This window comes from Phyllostomus discolor, chromosome 2 (genome assembly GCF_004126475.2).
Source record: "Phyllostomus discolor isolate MPI-MPIP mPhyDis1 chromosome 2, mPhyDis1.pri.v3, whole genome shotgun sequence".
NCBI classification, from domain to species: domain Eukaryota; kingdom Metazoa; phylum Chordata; class Mammalia; order Chiroptera; family Phyllostomidae; genus Phyllostomus; species Phyllostomus discolor.
In genome coordinates this window covers 203,501,564-203,518,075 of record NC_040904.2, presented here as the reverse complement: position 1 = coordinate 203,518,075, position 16,512 = coordinate 203,501,564, and the positions used below count along the sequence as shown (strand labels likewise).

General features: G+C 50.4%; 1 protein-coding gene across 2 annotated transcripts in view; it reads right to left on the bottom strand.

The window, feature by feature from the left end:
• Nucleotides 1–16,512, bottom strand: part of CHST11 (carbohydrate sulfotransferase 11) — a 244,074-nt gene that overhangs the window by 119,147 nt on the left and 108,415 nt on the right. For both annotated transcript variants that reach the window (XM_028532199.2, XM_028532200.2), the window contains exon 2: nt 3,340–3,425. In XM_028532199.2, the coding sequence (XP_028388000.1) occupies nt 3,340–3,425 (86 nt within the window). The remainder of the gene's footprint in view (nt 1–3,339; nt 3,426–16,512) is intronic.

Here is a 16,512-nt window from a genome sequence, read left to right as displayed (position 1 = left end):
TGATCTGATCGGCAATTACGTTTTATTTTGGGGCCAGGGAGACAGCATAGAACCAGGAAAATTATAAGACATCAGAGTGCAGTTTTTCTAAGAATATCAGCTACCCGCTTTTTTTAACCGATTGTTGTTTTAACGGTTAGACATTTGCAAGGGACTAAACTAAGAAGCTGTGGACACTAAAATCAGATTATAGCCAAGTTTCCCAAGGGAGGTTTGGAGCCTTTGTCCAACAAAGATCTGGGTGTGATTTTTTTTTTTTTGGAGGGCGGCAGGGGTAACTCCTACCAAGAGAACTTTGCTGGTGACAGTGAGTACAGCATAGACATAAACATATTTGTAATTTGTTCTGGGTTTGAATCTTTACTCTGCTTCTTACTAGCTGTGTGACCTCTAGCAAGTTGTATGACTTCCTCGGCTTCCGTTCTCCCACCGGTAAAAGGAGGGTGTCACACCTAGCTCGGGGCTTACCGTCCACATTTGAGGCGGTGTTCATAAGCACCTAGATAAGCATCTAGGCAAGCCTCTGGCCTACATAGCATCAGAACACGGTGACGAGGCGGTGTTGGTTTCTCACCATCTGAAGTGAGCTGCTCCTGTTCTCACCATCCTATATCACACCCAAACCACCAGTCAGCTTCGACAGGGGATGTGGCATCTCCAGGAACAGTTTGGTGTCTAACAAGTACAGGGATTGTCATCTGCCTCTGGGATGACACCAGTCCATGCTTAGCAGCTTCCACAGCTTGGCCGGTAGAGAAACACGAGAAACCGCAACCAAGCCAGATCAGGAGCAAAGTTTCAAGTGCCTTGTGGACTCAAAACCTCCGTAAACTCAGCAGGAATGCCCACTCCCTTCTCTACCCTGAATGCCCCACCCAGGCCTCGGCAGCCCAAAGGATCACCAAGACGGTTTCTCCAAGAAGCGGCCAGGGACTGGGCTTGCATGAGAATGGAACATAATTGCAGCTTGTAAAGGAAACGGCCTAAGAAAAAACATCCCGGGGCAACATCCCCAGGAAACAGGGAGATCTTCCTGCAGGGGCGTTATCCTGGTTGCCATAGCAAGGGGTCAGACGGCTTGCCCACGGCATTCTTGATGGAGGGCAGTGACTCAGCCACCTACACCCTCACCAATGGCTCCCAGAGCTGCCTCTGCAGCCCTGTCTTCCCTCCCAGGTCCTAGGCTACTATCGCTAAATGAGCATCTCACCCACACGACACTCAGAACACCCCCGAAGTAAGAGACGACCTCTATGCAGGGGGGTTCTCTCTCCTCTCTCTCATTGGTTTGCTCGCTAGTCAATCACTCATGTCAATTCTTGGACAGCAAGAGGAACCAGACATGGAAGGCTGACCACACATGCGCTGCTCAACCTCCTGCACCCGGCGCCTAGCACTGAGCTGCTGCTCACAGCGGATACTGGGAACGGCAGATGAAGGAGTGAAGGAGAGAGTGAATCTGGGAATGTACGAACTCCGCAAGAAGCACCGAGGAAGGCACATCTTCTCACACAACCCTGCAAGGCAGGCATGTTTAGCACCACGTTATCAACGGAAGGAAGCAACCTCAGAGGGGTTAAGTATGTTGCCCACACTCGCATAGCTAATACATGAAGAAATCATTCCTTCAACGTGGTCTGACCCTAAAGTCAAGTCTTCCAATGTGGAGTCCATTCTCACGACCGTGATGATGACGCATTGTATTTACACAGGCTCTGACACATCAGAATTTGTCCTCCCACCGCTCCGGAGCGATGGGAAGACTGGCCCGGAGAGGCGACTCATCCTGCAGGCAAGACTGCACCCCGCCAGTGGGAGGTGGGGCAGGGATTTGAACCTGGACTTTCCTTTTTCAGCCACAGATATTCGGGGGTACCCGCCATCAGCCAGGCCCTGCGTTAGGGCTGGGGGCACAACAGAGACCAGCACAGACACGGCCCATGTATTTTTCTCTCCAGAGGGGTGCCTGCTTCAGAAATAGTCTCTTCCCGGGACACCATCTGCTGCCCATAAAATTTCCTCCCGAAAGCAGCAGCGCTCTGGCGGTTCTGTTGTGAAGTGGAAAATGATCTGGGAGCAGAGGCTGTCAACGGAGAGATGGGAATGGTTTGCATTTCAGGAGCGCGGGTTCGTTTGCCGCGTGTCCGCCCAGAGATCCCGTCCTTTGTCGAAGCTGGCTCCGCTCGTCCTAAGGACAGCATGCGGAGGGATGGCGAGACTTGCCTGTCACAGCCCAAGCAGCTGGGCAACCACACAAAGCGCAAGCATCAAGTTCCCTGCTGAGTCAACAGAGAGCCCAGGAAAGGGAGCCTGGGAGTTCATGTGCAGTCACCTCGCTCGTCTGGCCCAGTCCTGCTAGAACTCCAAAGTGGAGCGAGGGGCCGACAGAGGAGTGAGCGAACCTGGCTAGGCCACCTGTGATGGCCATACTCAGGAGTCCGTTCTTCCAGGAGGAAGTGCGGGTGAGAGACAGGGAAGACATATGGGATCTCAGGCTCGCCTCTCTGCAAGACTTCTAGGAATCCGGCACCTTCGAGGACAAGCAGTATTTTCCTCCACCCAGCAACATGGTCAACAGAAATACTAAGTTAGCGATGTGATATAAAATGAAGCTCAGAGACGATGGCCAAAGCAGTAAATCTTTTTTCTTGGCAGAGATCAAAGGTCGGTGGATGGGCTACTAATTGTTCGCTCACCAGTTCTTTGTGTCAAGCGCTAATTAACGTTCCCACAGAAGGACCCTGGAGTCTCTGTGTCAAGACCCACACGTATCAAGTCGACCGGGACTCCCTTTGTTCCTGGATCTCCACAGAGGACACGCTCCCGCAGACCGAGCTTATTTCTGCTCAGAGGAACTCTTCATAATCAAGTTCACTTTATACCCTGACAGCCACTTAGCAAAACGTCCCCACGCTCAAGGGCATCTTGCCAAAATGGTGCTGTGAGGTGCAACTCTTGGAGCATTGTTGGGCTTTAAACATCGAGTTCACCCCCTTGTGAGCCTTCTATGGACGCGGCAGAGGGGAGACCACCCAGCCCGCCAGCTCCGTGACTTCAGAGTCCCATTGATGGCACCTGTGTGGACCTCAGGGGCCCCAAACCTGGGCAGGTCTGAAAGCTCCGTCCAGCACCACCACCCCTCGCTAGCATGTCAGCGCCATTTACACAAAGAAGGGTGAGCCAGGAAGCAACCACTGCAAGTACAATGCCAGGCAATGCAAGAAAATTTCAAATCCCCCCCCAAAAACAGAATTTGGGAGTTTATCATCCCCACCTCCCCCCACCTCACCCCTTCCCAAACCAATGCATGAAGACATCAAGGAAGTTTCCAGGGCTTACCTGGGTCGGGTTGTAGAGTTCCTGCAGGGGGCTTCGAGACCCCTTCCGGCAACAGATGTCCACGCCGAAGGGGTTCCTCCGCATGACTGAGGAGAGAAAGTGAAGGCTCATCAGGAATGAGCAACACATGTGTGCTGTCTGACAAGGAAAAGGCACAGAGGAGGGCAGAAGAAACAGGTGGGGAAGAAAGACAGACGACAGGCTTCTCGCAAAGCTACACCTCACCGCCCTGGCTGGCGTAGCTCAATGGATTGAGCTCGGGCTGCAAACCAAGGCATTGCAGGTTCGATTCCCAGTCAGGGCACATGCCTAGGTTGCAAGACCACGGCCCCCAGCAACTGCACATTGATGTTTCTCTCTGTCTCTCCCTCCCTTCCCTCTCTGAAAATAAATAAAATAAAAAAAGCTGCACCTAATCTCATGGCACTGGGGCCATTCTGCCTTCCCCGGCGTTCAGGCATCTCCACACCCAGAAGGACAGAAATAAGGCTAAAAATTCTTCCCAAAAAATTTTAAGGAAAAAAAAAGACAAGGCATCGAAGACACTGAAAGGAAGCCACTCACAAGACGCTGTAAAGGCTGTTCCAAGACAGTGAGCAGTACCGACACCAGACTTGGGGATACTTCTACAATTCCACAGGCCCCTCCCTCATCGGTCAGTTCTGACCCCTGAGTCCTGGTCCCCAAGGCATCTGGTCCCGAAAACGATGCAGGCCCCGCCTCCCACCCAGGCAGGATCTTCCCACTGGATAATTCCGGGGCCCGGCCTCCCCACGGCCTCTTGTAAATTAGGTTATTTTTAATGAGAACATCAGCTCCATAAAGGCATAAAAGATAAGGGCATACGGTTCCAGACAGACAGAGGTGTGGCCCCTACAATTAATAAAAGAGGGGAATGAAGTGAACTTCCCAAAGACCCAACAGGGCTAAGGACACTGAGAACTATTTTTAAGTGGAAAAGCATCCTTTCTTTCTTTCATTCTTCTCGTCCTCAGACACCCTGGCGTCGTGTACACAGTCACCCACTTGATCATCACTTGTTGGAGGGAAGGAGGAGGCAGGGATAAATGAATGAGCAAGCACTCTCGTCCCACACAGCAGGCAATTCTCCTGGGCCATGACACAAGGGGGACATGAGCGCACAAGAAAAGCAGATCAATTCACACGTCTAAACAGGTCACCCCGTACAGCGTGCGGCGGAGTGGACAGCGGGATGTTCTCTGGAGCAGACAGCCTGAGTCTGGATTCTGGCTCGACCACTCACCGGCTGTGAGACCTCAGGCGAGATACCTAACCCTTCTGTACCTCTGTTTCCTCACCTGTGAAACAGGGATGAGAAAAGGACCTGGCTCCCTGGGTTGGTTGTAAAGATTAAATGAGTTGGTACTGTAGGCAGAACGCTTAAATGGGTTGGCAGCAAAAAAAACAAAAACAAATTGTTTGTTATAAATTTCTGAAGCTACTGAAGATCATACACTAGCCTTGCACATAATTCACGACAAAAACCCTTCCCCCTGCCCTCTCGAGAGGAGGTAGGAACTTCTCTATTCCTGAGCCGTCAAGTGAGCTGATGAGAAGGTGCCAGACCTCAATCCGAGCTCGGGACTCTCTGACCGCAAAGCCACGCGGCACAACCTAAGGTCCCAACGTTAGGCAAAGCCATCTCCACAAGTAGCCAATCACTTTGGGAAGGTCTCCAGGGGAACCCACTCCCCCTCGTGCAGTTCTCCTTGGACTGGTCGCTGGGAGCCACGTGGCAACCCTGACAGGAAGTCATCCATCCTGGGACACCTGAAGCTGCGTGTTCTCTCTCTCCCTTCGCCACCTACAGCAGGGCGGGCAAACTTCTCCCACAAAGGGTCGGAGGATGTTTTGGCTTTGCACCATGTGGTCTCTGTGGTCACCGCCGAACTTGGCCACCAGGACAAAACAGAAACGAATGGGCGTGGCTGTGTGCCAACACTTCACTGATGGACACGGAAACCTGACTTCTGTATAATTTTCACATGTCAGGAAACACAATTTTTCATTGACTTTTGATTTTTTTTTGACCATTCACAGAAACAGGGGATGGGCCGGATATGGCCCCCAGGCTGGGGTTTGCTGGCCCCTGCCCTGGAGGACGGCCCCAAGGATTCTGGGGTCAGCGGTCTGAGCCCCAACACACCGCCCAGCCCTCTCTGGGCAACTGTCCACATAAAAGCCACTCGAGTTTGATTAGGCTGATCACTGATCAGGGGAACACTGGCCCTTTGTTCCTCCACGGTTGCCGCGGGAAGAGGGGAAACATTCACGTTGTGTTTTTCTTTAATTTATTGCTTCATTTTTCATTTCCACCAAAAACGAGGTAAACTGTTAAATGCACGCAAGTTGCCCATGGTGCACAATGGCACAGCGACACTTCGGAGGAGGGAAAACAGCCGTAAAACTTGTAAAATTATGCCCACGCCATGCCAGATTAACCTCTCCCCGCGGCGGCCGACGGGCTCCCCGAGACCTGCGGCTGCAGGACCGCCGTGGAGAGAACCCCACCGCGCAGCCCATTAAAAACCAGCTTTTATGGGGGGCAGTATTATTTAATTGGTTTATTTTTCTAATACAAGGCCTTTAAAATGCTGTGACCGTGTGGGGCCTGCAGCCCGGCTCCTTTCCCAGGGCCGTCTGCCCCCGGGGCTCCGGCGGCCCTGCCCGTGACTTCATGGGGCGCCGTGCGAACCAGTGTTGACACCCCAGGCCACAAAAGCCAAAGGGGCCTTGTGCACTTTTTATGGGAATGATAACAATCCCACCATTTATGGGGCACTCACTGTGTGCCAGGCACTTGGCGAAGCGTCGCCCTTCGCACGGACAGGGAAGTGCCTGCGTTTTATGGGTCACCTCTCTGAGCCCTGCCCACCCCCCCACCTCCCCACCCCCTAACTTCAGGAACTTGAGGAGGTCAAGGCTACCTGGGTGGAAAGAGGCCAAGCTGAGACTCAGACCTGACTACTGGACTCTTCATATCCAATACAGTAACGAGGACCTACTGCAGGCCTGGGAGACGAAGGGTGATGAATTATTCACTTAAGTGTGAGTATATGGATACTGTGGGTGTCTCAGGAAAAGCGGAGTCAGAGGACGTCGAGCAACCGACACACACAGACAGTGGCACTTAACGTGTAAAGAGCACTCGGGGTGCAGCCAGTAGGTCACGCATTTAATCAGCACGACAGTCCTAGGCAGGGATGGGGCGGGTACCCCTGCTGTCCCCACTTCACAGATGGGAATACTGAGGCACTTAAGGAACATGCCTAGGCCTCAAGACGAGTGAGAGATGAAGGCAAGGTGCTGACACAGGCAGCCCATGCTCTCAGGCGCCATGCTGGGCCAACATCAAATCCCCAATCCACCATACACCTTACTCGTGTCTTCCTGGCCCCACACCTGGTTGGCGGGCCACCGCTAGGACAAATGATTTAAAATGTAATCCAGTGTTACAGGATTCCCCAAAATGATGTGATGTGATGGCCGAACCACTAGCTAACAGTTATTATACCCATTCACTTACTTCTTTGACAAATTCTAATCAAGCACCCACTGTATGCCAGACATAAGGTATGGGGGATCCAGATCCTCTCCATCTTGTTCATCAGGTTAGAGCACAGCTGGGCACACAGTAGGTACTCAGGGGTTTAGGAGTGACCTAGGATTCAAGGCTTCCTTTCCTGCTACCTCTGGAGGGAACTGCCTGGAGTGTCAGACTGCTGGGGTTTTTTCCTTGGAAAATGAAAGGTCTAATGACCAAAAGCCCTAAGACAGGAAGCCCTGAGGACATTTAATGGAGGCCTTCCCGAGTCTACTCACTGCTCTGAGTTTCAATGAGCAACGACACTTGTTTTCTTCTTTCGAAACTCAGATCAATGAAACTCAAGACCGTTTTTGGAAGAATCTAATTGGCTCAATTTATAGTATGATTTCCTGGAACCAGGAATAGTTCTGTATATTGCAAACACAGAAATGAAGCTAAAATTAAAATCTGGCCCCTCGTGCTTGTTCCACTCGGGTGACGGGCACGTTGGTTTTGAGCGGAAGCTGCACTGCCAGTGAGCTGAGAGCAGGTGACAGACGTCAGCTCATGACATGGGGGCGGAGCCTGCTCCGTCTCTGCGTGGGACCCCGCCAGCCCTGCCGGGGCGGAGGGGAGCTGGCGGCTGGATTGTGGGTTCAGGACTAAAGTCACAGAGCTGAAATGCTGTGGGATCCCGTGTGAGAACCTGCCTTGGACACATTTCATAAAACCAAAGACATTTGGAATTCTGGGGGCTGGAACTCAGGTTTTATAAAATACAGCAATAGTTAATAATAATAATCATTTACTGAGAATTTACCCTATGTCTGAGATGCCTGACGCAATGCTTTTTTTTTTCACATTTTGCATTTAATTCTCATAAAAATTCTCTGTTATAAATAATAATAAAACAATACCTTTTATTCCATTTTATTTATTTTTATGTTTCATTTTTTATTTCCCTTCTGCCCCACCACCGAACCCTTGGCGATGGCTATACCCATCTGAGCACAGTCAAGGGAACAGAAGCCCAGAGAGGTCAAGTGCTTAATTTGCCCCAAACCACACAGCCAGCAAACGGCAGAACCAGAAGCAAACTCAAACCTAGGCCTCTCTGTTTCTAGAGTGAATGATCTTAGGGGATGCTCCCACTCAGAGCACTCACTCCCACTGCAAATACCAGCGTTCTCACTCCGCTCAACACGCCACGTGAAGCACTCTGACTGGCGGCCCCAGTCCAAACAGGTCTCCACCCCTTTCACTGGCAAAACAGCTGGTCGACTTCAGACACTTTCCAAGTCTCCTGATTTGCTAACAGCCTGGGCACGAGCCCTGCTCTGAGAGTCCGGAGCAGCAGCATGATTCTGGAGACGCTTTCTCCCAGTGCACAGGCTCCTGCTGTCCGCCGCTGTCCGGCACTGTCCAGTCTGTCAGTCAAGAGGACGTTGGGATGGGACCGTGTCTGAGTCACTCTCATCAGGTTAGAAGAACGGCAAGTGACACCCAGCTTCCTCCGAGGGAGCCCTCCTGGAAGGACAGGCCATTCTGCTCTGTAACTGTGGGACCCCTGAAAGGTACTCCCTATGTCACAGCTCTCCCCCATCCCCTTCGGAGGACACCCTACTGAAACCAGAGGGACCCACTGTCCCGGTTTGCCTGGGACTGAGACATGCCCAGGGCCGAGGACTTTCAGTGCCGAAACCAGGAAAGTCCCAGACAAACCGGGACAGTGGGTGGGTCACCTGGCAGTGCCCTTGGGAATGAGAAAGTTCAGGAGCTGAAGTCACCAGAACTGGACTCAAATCCTGGTTTCACAGTTAACTCATCTTGGGATACTGCGTCAGTGCCCTAATCGCTGAAACTCAACTATAAAATGTCGTGTTCATGGCTGTATCCTAGGGTGGTTATGGAAATTAAATGACAATGCAAAAAATAGCCTGATACATGGCACCCAAAACGTCCATGTGAAATGTCACAGGCCTGGGTCCCGCCCCCAGCTCTGCTCTTCACCTTGAACAAGGTCTCCCTGGGCCTCAGCTTTCTCCTGGGTCGGGAGAAGAAGTAGAACCAGGTGATCTCTCAGCCCCTTCCAACGGGAAATTCCTCATCTGTAAGCACAGGCAGTGCCTGTCTCCCCGGAGAACCGGTTTTACAGTCCCGGAGAAGCACTGGGGGCAGGGGCACTTGAGTGTGAGGGGCAGGGGACAAGGTGGCAGATGGGGGAAGGAGAGAGAAGCCGGCAGGGCCAGCAGAGCTTGTGGGGCCAAAGGCAGACCTTGGCTGTGAAACAGACATTTCTTCCCCGTTTACAATCCACGGCCAAAGGCCACAGGCCGGCATCTGGGTTGAAATGACAAGGTTTTTCATATGGAAAAATGCCATCATCTAATAATAACAATAAATATGGGACTCCTCTCCCCCACAAAAAGCCTTACAGAAAGCAGAGCTGGGGGTCTCTAGCTCTGGGGGAGCATGGGCCATTTCTGGAACAAAAACCTCTTGTCTCCGTCTCCGCTCAGGACTCCAGCCTGAAATTCCATTGCAGGGGATCAGGGCTGAGAGGTCTCAGAGTGGCGGGAACCCCACCCTCTCCCCACCGCACCTGTGACCCTCTTCTTCAGAGATTACTCTCAGCTTCTGAGGCCAGCATCGCCCACTGGATGCCACCTTTTAAAATGCAAAGGAAGAAGCTCCCTTTGAGTCACTATGGCTAGAACCTGACCTCCTTGTTTCGGCTCCAGCTGTGGAAGGAAAGCTCAGATCTGGAGGAAAGAAGAAGAAAGAGGAGAATGGGGGCGGGGGTGGGGGCGGGAGGGAGGCCTGAAACCCCAAGGGTTCCTCACCTCCCAATGGGGCACAGAACTGGCCCCGCCCCACGCAGTTCTCCTGCAGCTGAGAGGTACAGAGGTAAATATGGTTAAGTCCTCATAAACGCTGCGACGCGTGAAGAAAAAATTTCTGAGTGCTCAGGACTCTGCACCGCTGGGAGATTTAATTGTATTTTAAGGGACCTGAGGCGCTTTGAACCCAGTGTGTGTGTGTGACACACTCTGGTATCTGGAGAGGCCCAGGTTTTACCTTTCCTTGTTTGCTCCGGCCCAGCAAAGAACAAAGACTCCACCCTCACATTTGGAGACTGGAGGGCTCTTATCCGGCATCCGACCACTCCCACTCATTTTCAGAGGAGAAAAGGCGTCCCAAAATCAACAGAGAGCACATTTATAAACGGTCAGTCACCCCAGAAAAAAGCATGCCCTGCCAAAGGGATGCAGCGTGATTAAACCACAAGCAACAGCAAAGCATCAAACTTTCACTTTGACTATACTGGAAGAGGTTTTTCTAAAAGCTTTCCTAGGAAGCCATTCACTTTTCTGGGGGATAGAACCTGAGCTCAACGAAGTGCTCTCATTACTGGGCATTAGGGGTTTCTTTTTTCCTGGAGTCGATGTGAGAAATGTCAGGTTTGAATTAGCAGTGGACACGAAATGCATGCCCTTTTGCACCTTGAAAAAAAAACTGGGTCCAGTGAGAAGACAGAATGGCTGAAGGTCTCACAGTGGGGCTGGGAGAGCAGGGCCAGCCTCTGTAGGCTGGCTCATCCCCCAGCTGTCCGCCTCGGCAGCTCAGTCCAACGCCTGTCTGGTGGGCCCCTCCCTACCCAAGTGCTTAGAGCATCGGAGGCACTCAGCACGTCTGTGTCAAGAGAAAGAGGAAAACAAAACAAAACCCTAAAGATATTTCTTTTCTAAAGGGTAGCAGGTCAAACCACTTATTCACAGCAGGAGAACAAAGAAGTTGGCATGTCCTTTCCTAACAGACCTCGTCAAAATTATTTCAATGGCCTTCTGAGTCAAAGCGATGGAGCTGGGGGAACCCCAGCCCTGCACGCTTCCCCGCACCTCTCTGAAACAAGCCACAGCTTAGAGAGGCGCAGACCTGGAAGAGGCCAAGCAAAAAGGCAGCTCTGAATGGCGACCCAGTGTTGTCCAACTAGTCGGGGCCTTTGCGTGCTGGACAGACGTTCAGCACATGTGTGTTACAGGCGACCTTCCGGGAGCCCCCAGACACTGAGGCAGGAGCCAGGTTCAGCCTAAGCTCTCATTCATACCATTATCAAACTTCGATTTTCTGACTTCCTATTCCTTCCTGCTCACAGTCCCCCCGACAGGGACAGCCCAGAGCTATTGAAACCATTTCCAGATCCACTTCTCCTTATTGGAGCCTCCTATATAAGCAACTACTGAAGACTACTGAAGGGTATGGGGGTTTGATGTCATGGGGGAATAATCTGAACCTTTCTGATACTTAAGTCCCATGCCAGTCTCTCCTCCTGCTGTAAGCTCCTCAGAGTTCCTGATGCCCGGCCTGGGAGGTGGTTGCAGAACTAAAGTGAATTAAACTTTAGGCAGATGAAAGGTCAAGGGTATAAATCTGAGAATTAGATGAATGCACTTGGTATAAATCAGGAAGAGAAAAGACACAGCTTCATCGAAAAGCCAGGAGATTTATTGTCATAGAAAGCTGCCACTGAGGGGCTCTGATACTCAGCTTTGAAGAATACACGGTCCACGTTACAACATTTACCTGCCGGGAGGAGACGGGGCTACCAAACACACTCACCAAAACCAGTGGCCTCGGCAGGCAACCCACTCCCTGTTTTGGATGATTCTGGCCCATCTGCAAAAACATGCCAGGAGCAGAGGGTCGTGTCTACTCCCAAATGCACAGGGTCCCTGTCGAAGCGCAAGCCAGCTGTCAATCACACAGGTGAGGGCAGAATCTGGTGCATCTCGGTCAAGAAGGGCTTTTAGAGACAATCTGGCCCAATGACAAGCAAAGAAAATGAGATGTGTTGTTCCATGCCATTTTATACAAGGGACTTGAGCCTCTGTGGATGTTGGTATCTAGGGGGGTCCTAGAACCCATTTCCCCCGTGGATACCAAGGGACAACTGTATTTGAGTCCAGAAAAGTACCCTCAGAAGTGGCTCTGACTAAGCAAGACAAATGGCAGGATGCAAAACTGAAAAAACTGTCTTTCTGGCCTGTTGAATCACAAAGAAACGTCAGGCCACTGAGGCGGTACCCCCCCCCAATTGCTGGTGACCCCAAAATTGTTTGAAATGGCAAAGTTGTTTTCCTAAAACCCCAATCCAGCACCATTTCCGATTAAGTGCGGAAAACATGCAAAGCAGGCACAGAAAGTAGACGTGCGGCTTGCCCAAGGCCCGGGCTGGAAGGGCAAGTGACAGTCAACAGACACAAAGCCTCTTTATAAAGCGATGGAAACATTATAAAATTAGGTCGTGGTGACGGCTGCGTACCTCTGTAAACACACGGAAACCCATTCAGTGATACACTTAAGGTAGGCGGATTTTGTATGTAAATTACACTTCAATAAGGCTATCATAAAAAATAAGTACAGACATGTTTAAGAAGAAATCCCTGAGGATTAATATATTTTGATCTATGTGAGTAGATCTTCCTTGCAATCCCAATATGAAAGATTTAATTAAGTAATTTATTTGCCTTCAGGCTTTACGATGAAATATTCTAAGTTCACATGTAATGCCGGAGCATTTAAAAAAAAACTTAAGATCACTGTATCTCTAGGTTTGTGGTTTTTGAGTTTGATATTATTTACGTATCTCTTTGTCGATCAGACAACTGAAGAACTCAAAAAGGGTATTCATATACTGCATTTTAAGTGCAATTTAAAATGTTAAAGGTTAAGTTGACTAAAGGGTGAAATAAGAATCAAATGCTACTCTATAGAGAACATAGTCGAAAACACTGTAGTAGCTATGTATTATGTATGGTGTCAGGTGGGCACTAGATTTATTGGGGGGATCGTGTCATACGTTATATAAATGTCTAATCACTATGTTGCACACCTGAAACTAATACTGGACATCAACTGCAATTGAAAAATAAAAAATTATTTTAAAAAAATTCTACCCTAACTATAACTATTAGCATGTACTGTACTTATGAGCAGAAGAGTAAGATTCTTAACTTAAATGGTAGCTTCCTAGATTTAGTTTTTTCAGAAGCCTTTTTTATACACAGCTGTTCCTCAACGACAAAAAAAAATGCTCACATTAACAGAGAACTAACAGGAACTGGCATCTTCAGGCTGCTCTAAGGGAGGAGGAGGAGGAGGAAGGGGAGAAGAATCAGTTTCGACCCAAAACTCAGCTCAAATTCTGTTCCTGAAAACCTTTACCGTGTGGACGGATTTTATTGTTGAGAATGCAGGACCCTGTGGAAAAACACAGTTCAAGAGCTGAAATTGGCAGTTAACCTAGGACAGCCCTTATACATTATGTTTTATGTCCATTTAAATAAAACAAGAGAGACAGCCCCGGCCGTCCAGATCATAGTAATTCCATTCTGCACACCTTGAATGAGTAATTACAGGCATTGCACACTTACTTTCCATCTGCCCTCCCTTCCCCCCGGAGAAATTCTACACTCTCCCCACATTTTCCCTGGAATGCTTATAAATTTATTTTGCAGTGATGCAGATAACATGCCAAAATACCTTCTTCCCTGCAGCTGGTGCTCCAAGTCCGAGTTCACAGCTCAGAGACCTTTAGACCTGCCCCTGGGGTTCCCCTGCAGCTTCAGAGACAGCAAACAATGCGAGTGAGAGTGATGCGGCTGCTGGAGAAGGGAAATATCCTAAGCAACCTTTACTTAAGCTCCTCGAGCGAGCACGGCAGGGCATTAACCCCGCACCTACCCGCTTCCCTCTGGCCCAGAAGGCTGTTCAGCTCCATGCACGATGAGTTCACGATGATACAGGCAGACTGTGCTGGACAACCCCCCTCTCCCACCGGGCTCCACTCCCTCCCGGCCACACAGGCTCTTCGAACGCCCAAGGGGACTGTCACCCACCCTCGGACTCTCTCCACGCCGCCTGGGCAAAGCCTGATCCCGCCCAAACTTCTGCTTTCTTTCCCTTCTCTACACCCTGTCCTAGAAGGCGGAAAGGTGGTCCAGTGAAGACCACGGTGCAGTGGCTCTAATAGTGTCCGCCTAAATTCAGTTCCACTCAGAGCCTCAGAATGTGACCTTATTTAGAAACAGGGTCTTTACAGAGGTAACTGGTTCAGATGAGGTCATATTGGACTGGTGTGACCCCAAATGCAATGACTGGTCCTTATACAAAGAGGAGAGGACACACGGGGAGACACACAGGGAAGGCTCTGTGAAAAGGAGGGCGGGCACTGGAGCAGGGCAGCGACAAGCGAAGGGATGCCGAGGACCGCCGGAGCCACCGGAAGCGAACAAGAGGCAAAGAAGGATTCTCCCCTGAACCTTCAGAGGGAGCAGGGCCCCGCCCACGCCTGGGTCTCGGACTGCGGGCCTCCCCCACTGCGTGAGAATAAATGCTGTTGTTTTAAGTCACGCACTCTGTGGGGCTCTGCTGTGGCAGCCCAAGGACACTACTCCGAATGGTTCACAGCCTAAGTGACCTTGACATCATGCTCAGTCCCCTGACTCTCAGTGACCTTATCTGTAAAATGGGGACAACAACATGCCTGCTTAGTAGGGACATCATAGGATTAAATAAGTTAATTCACCTCAAGCATTTGGAGCAGCCCCTGGCCCCAGGTAAGTGCTCAGTAAGCTAAATTAGCCACCATTCCCCAAGCCCAGTACCTTCTTTTTCTCATTACCCCCCAAGAGAACATCTCGAAATCCTCTTCTATTCCAACCGAAAGCCTCACTGTTGCAGACATGATATATACACATTACTTCACGAATCAGTTAGTGGACAGAAGGAGCTGGTGGTGCACGAGGAGGGTCCAACCATGTTGGCTTTGCCCAAGGTGAGTGAGGGGCAGCTCCAGCAGGCGGCCGTGCGGCTGCCGCCGGACAGATAGTGGCTGTTGTCGGGAAGCCAGAGGCAGCTTGGGGGAGACAAGCTCCCACCACGGAAGACATGCTCACAGCAGAAAGGAGCTGAAGCCTCCGGAGGCAGACAGCCACCCATCTACCCAAACCCGTGTTTCCATTTCCACACGTATTAGATGAGTTAAAGATGGGAGTCATCGTTCTAACTGTCCACTTGTATTACTGTCTCCTGATGTTTTGCTGGCACAAGATGCTCAGAGACAGCGCTGAGTTTTAAAATAGCCCCATAGGCACCGCATGGCTGGAGCCGTGAAGATGTTTACAGCCTTCGGCTCCAGCAATTTTCCTCTTGGGAAATTATACCAAGGGAATAATTGGACAGCAGCTAAAAGATTTATGCACAAAGATGCATACTCTAACATTTCCCTTCCAATGGCCAAAAAACTGTGAACATTCTAAGACGTCCAAGATGAGAGGGAGAATATCATAAATCATAGTGCACTTGGGTACATGGTTAATAAATCGCAGGGCATTAACTATACAGAACACGAGAGCATTCCTAAGGTAATGACGTCATAACATGGAAAAGGGGGTTGAAGCTAAAGCAGCAGAATTCGAAATGCCACAAGGATCTGGATCTCAGCTACGTAAGTACACATACACATATCAAAATGGAAACAATTGTTAGAGTGGCCTTCATGCTTCTTCCATGCTGCATATTACTTTTCCCAGTTAAAAACACTGACTTCAGTACAATGCTAGCTTGAAATCAACGCTTAAGTGTTAGAGATGCTACTGAAAGCCAGGCAGTTCGAAATGGAGAGTCGAGATTTTCCCAAAGAAAATCCAAAAATGATCCGTAGCCACTAAGGCAGCTATTTTCCCCTGATAAATCTTTGAAAACCGAGAGCACATTAAGCGTGCCAAATTTTTGCCCGTCCCAGAACTGTAAGCTGCTTAAGTTGCTGCCATCGGGGAGGAGGGAGGTAACAGGTGCCGGAGAAGATCTAGAGGGGGGTCCGGGAAGACTGGGCTGAGGCAGAGAAGGCACATGGGGCTGTGTGCAAGCCGTGTGCAAGCTCTGCTGTGCCTCAGATGTCATTCTTCTGGAAATGTGATCAGAGGGAAAGGCCACCTCAGCTGCAGCCGATTAAACGTGCCCACGCTCCACGGCTCAACCCTCCTTCTTCCCCGCTGGGGAAGCCAAAGTGCAGCGCTGAACCTCACTCCACCGTCCAGCTAAAGATAAGCAGAGGGATGGGAATGAGCCCAAGGAGGGGAGAGAGAGAACCAAAGATACTGTGGTGATTTTCCCCAGGGCAATGTTGAGCGTGTTCAGACTTCTTTACCAAAAATCCTTGTGACAATAGGGGGACAGAGTCCCACCTTTCTCCCCAAAGTAAGAAGGTCGTGCACGAGGCCCTTGTTGTCACGTAAGCAGGAAAGCAAAGCGTGGCCTCTCGGGGCGTAGCACACACACTCTGGCTGGTTTTAGATACAGAAACTCTCTCAAAGCCAGCCAGACGGGGTCTGTGTGTGCAGGTAAATTAAAAAGCCATACAACAAATAAGGCACTTGCAAATAGTTATGGCTACAAGAGGACACAAGAGCCACCCGCCTCTCCATATCTATGAGAAGTGACCAGGCGCGTGTCAAAGGGTTCTAGTCCTGAGCTTTTGGGCACCCGCTATCTGGGTGACCCAGAGAGGAGTGGGGAGGGAGCCTGTGGTCATCTACTATCTGGGTGACCCAGACAGGAGAGGA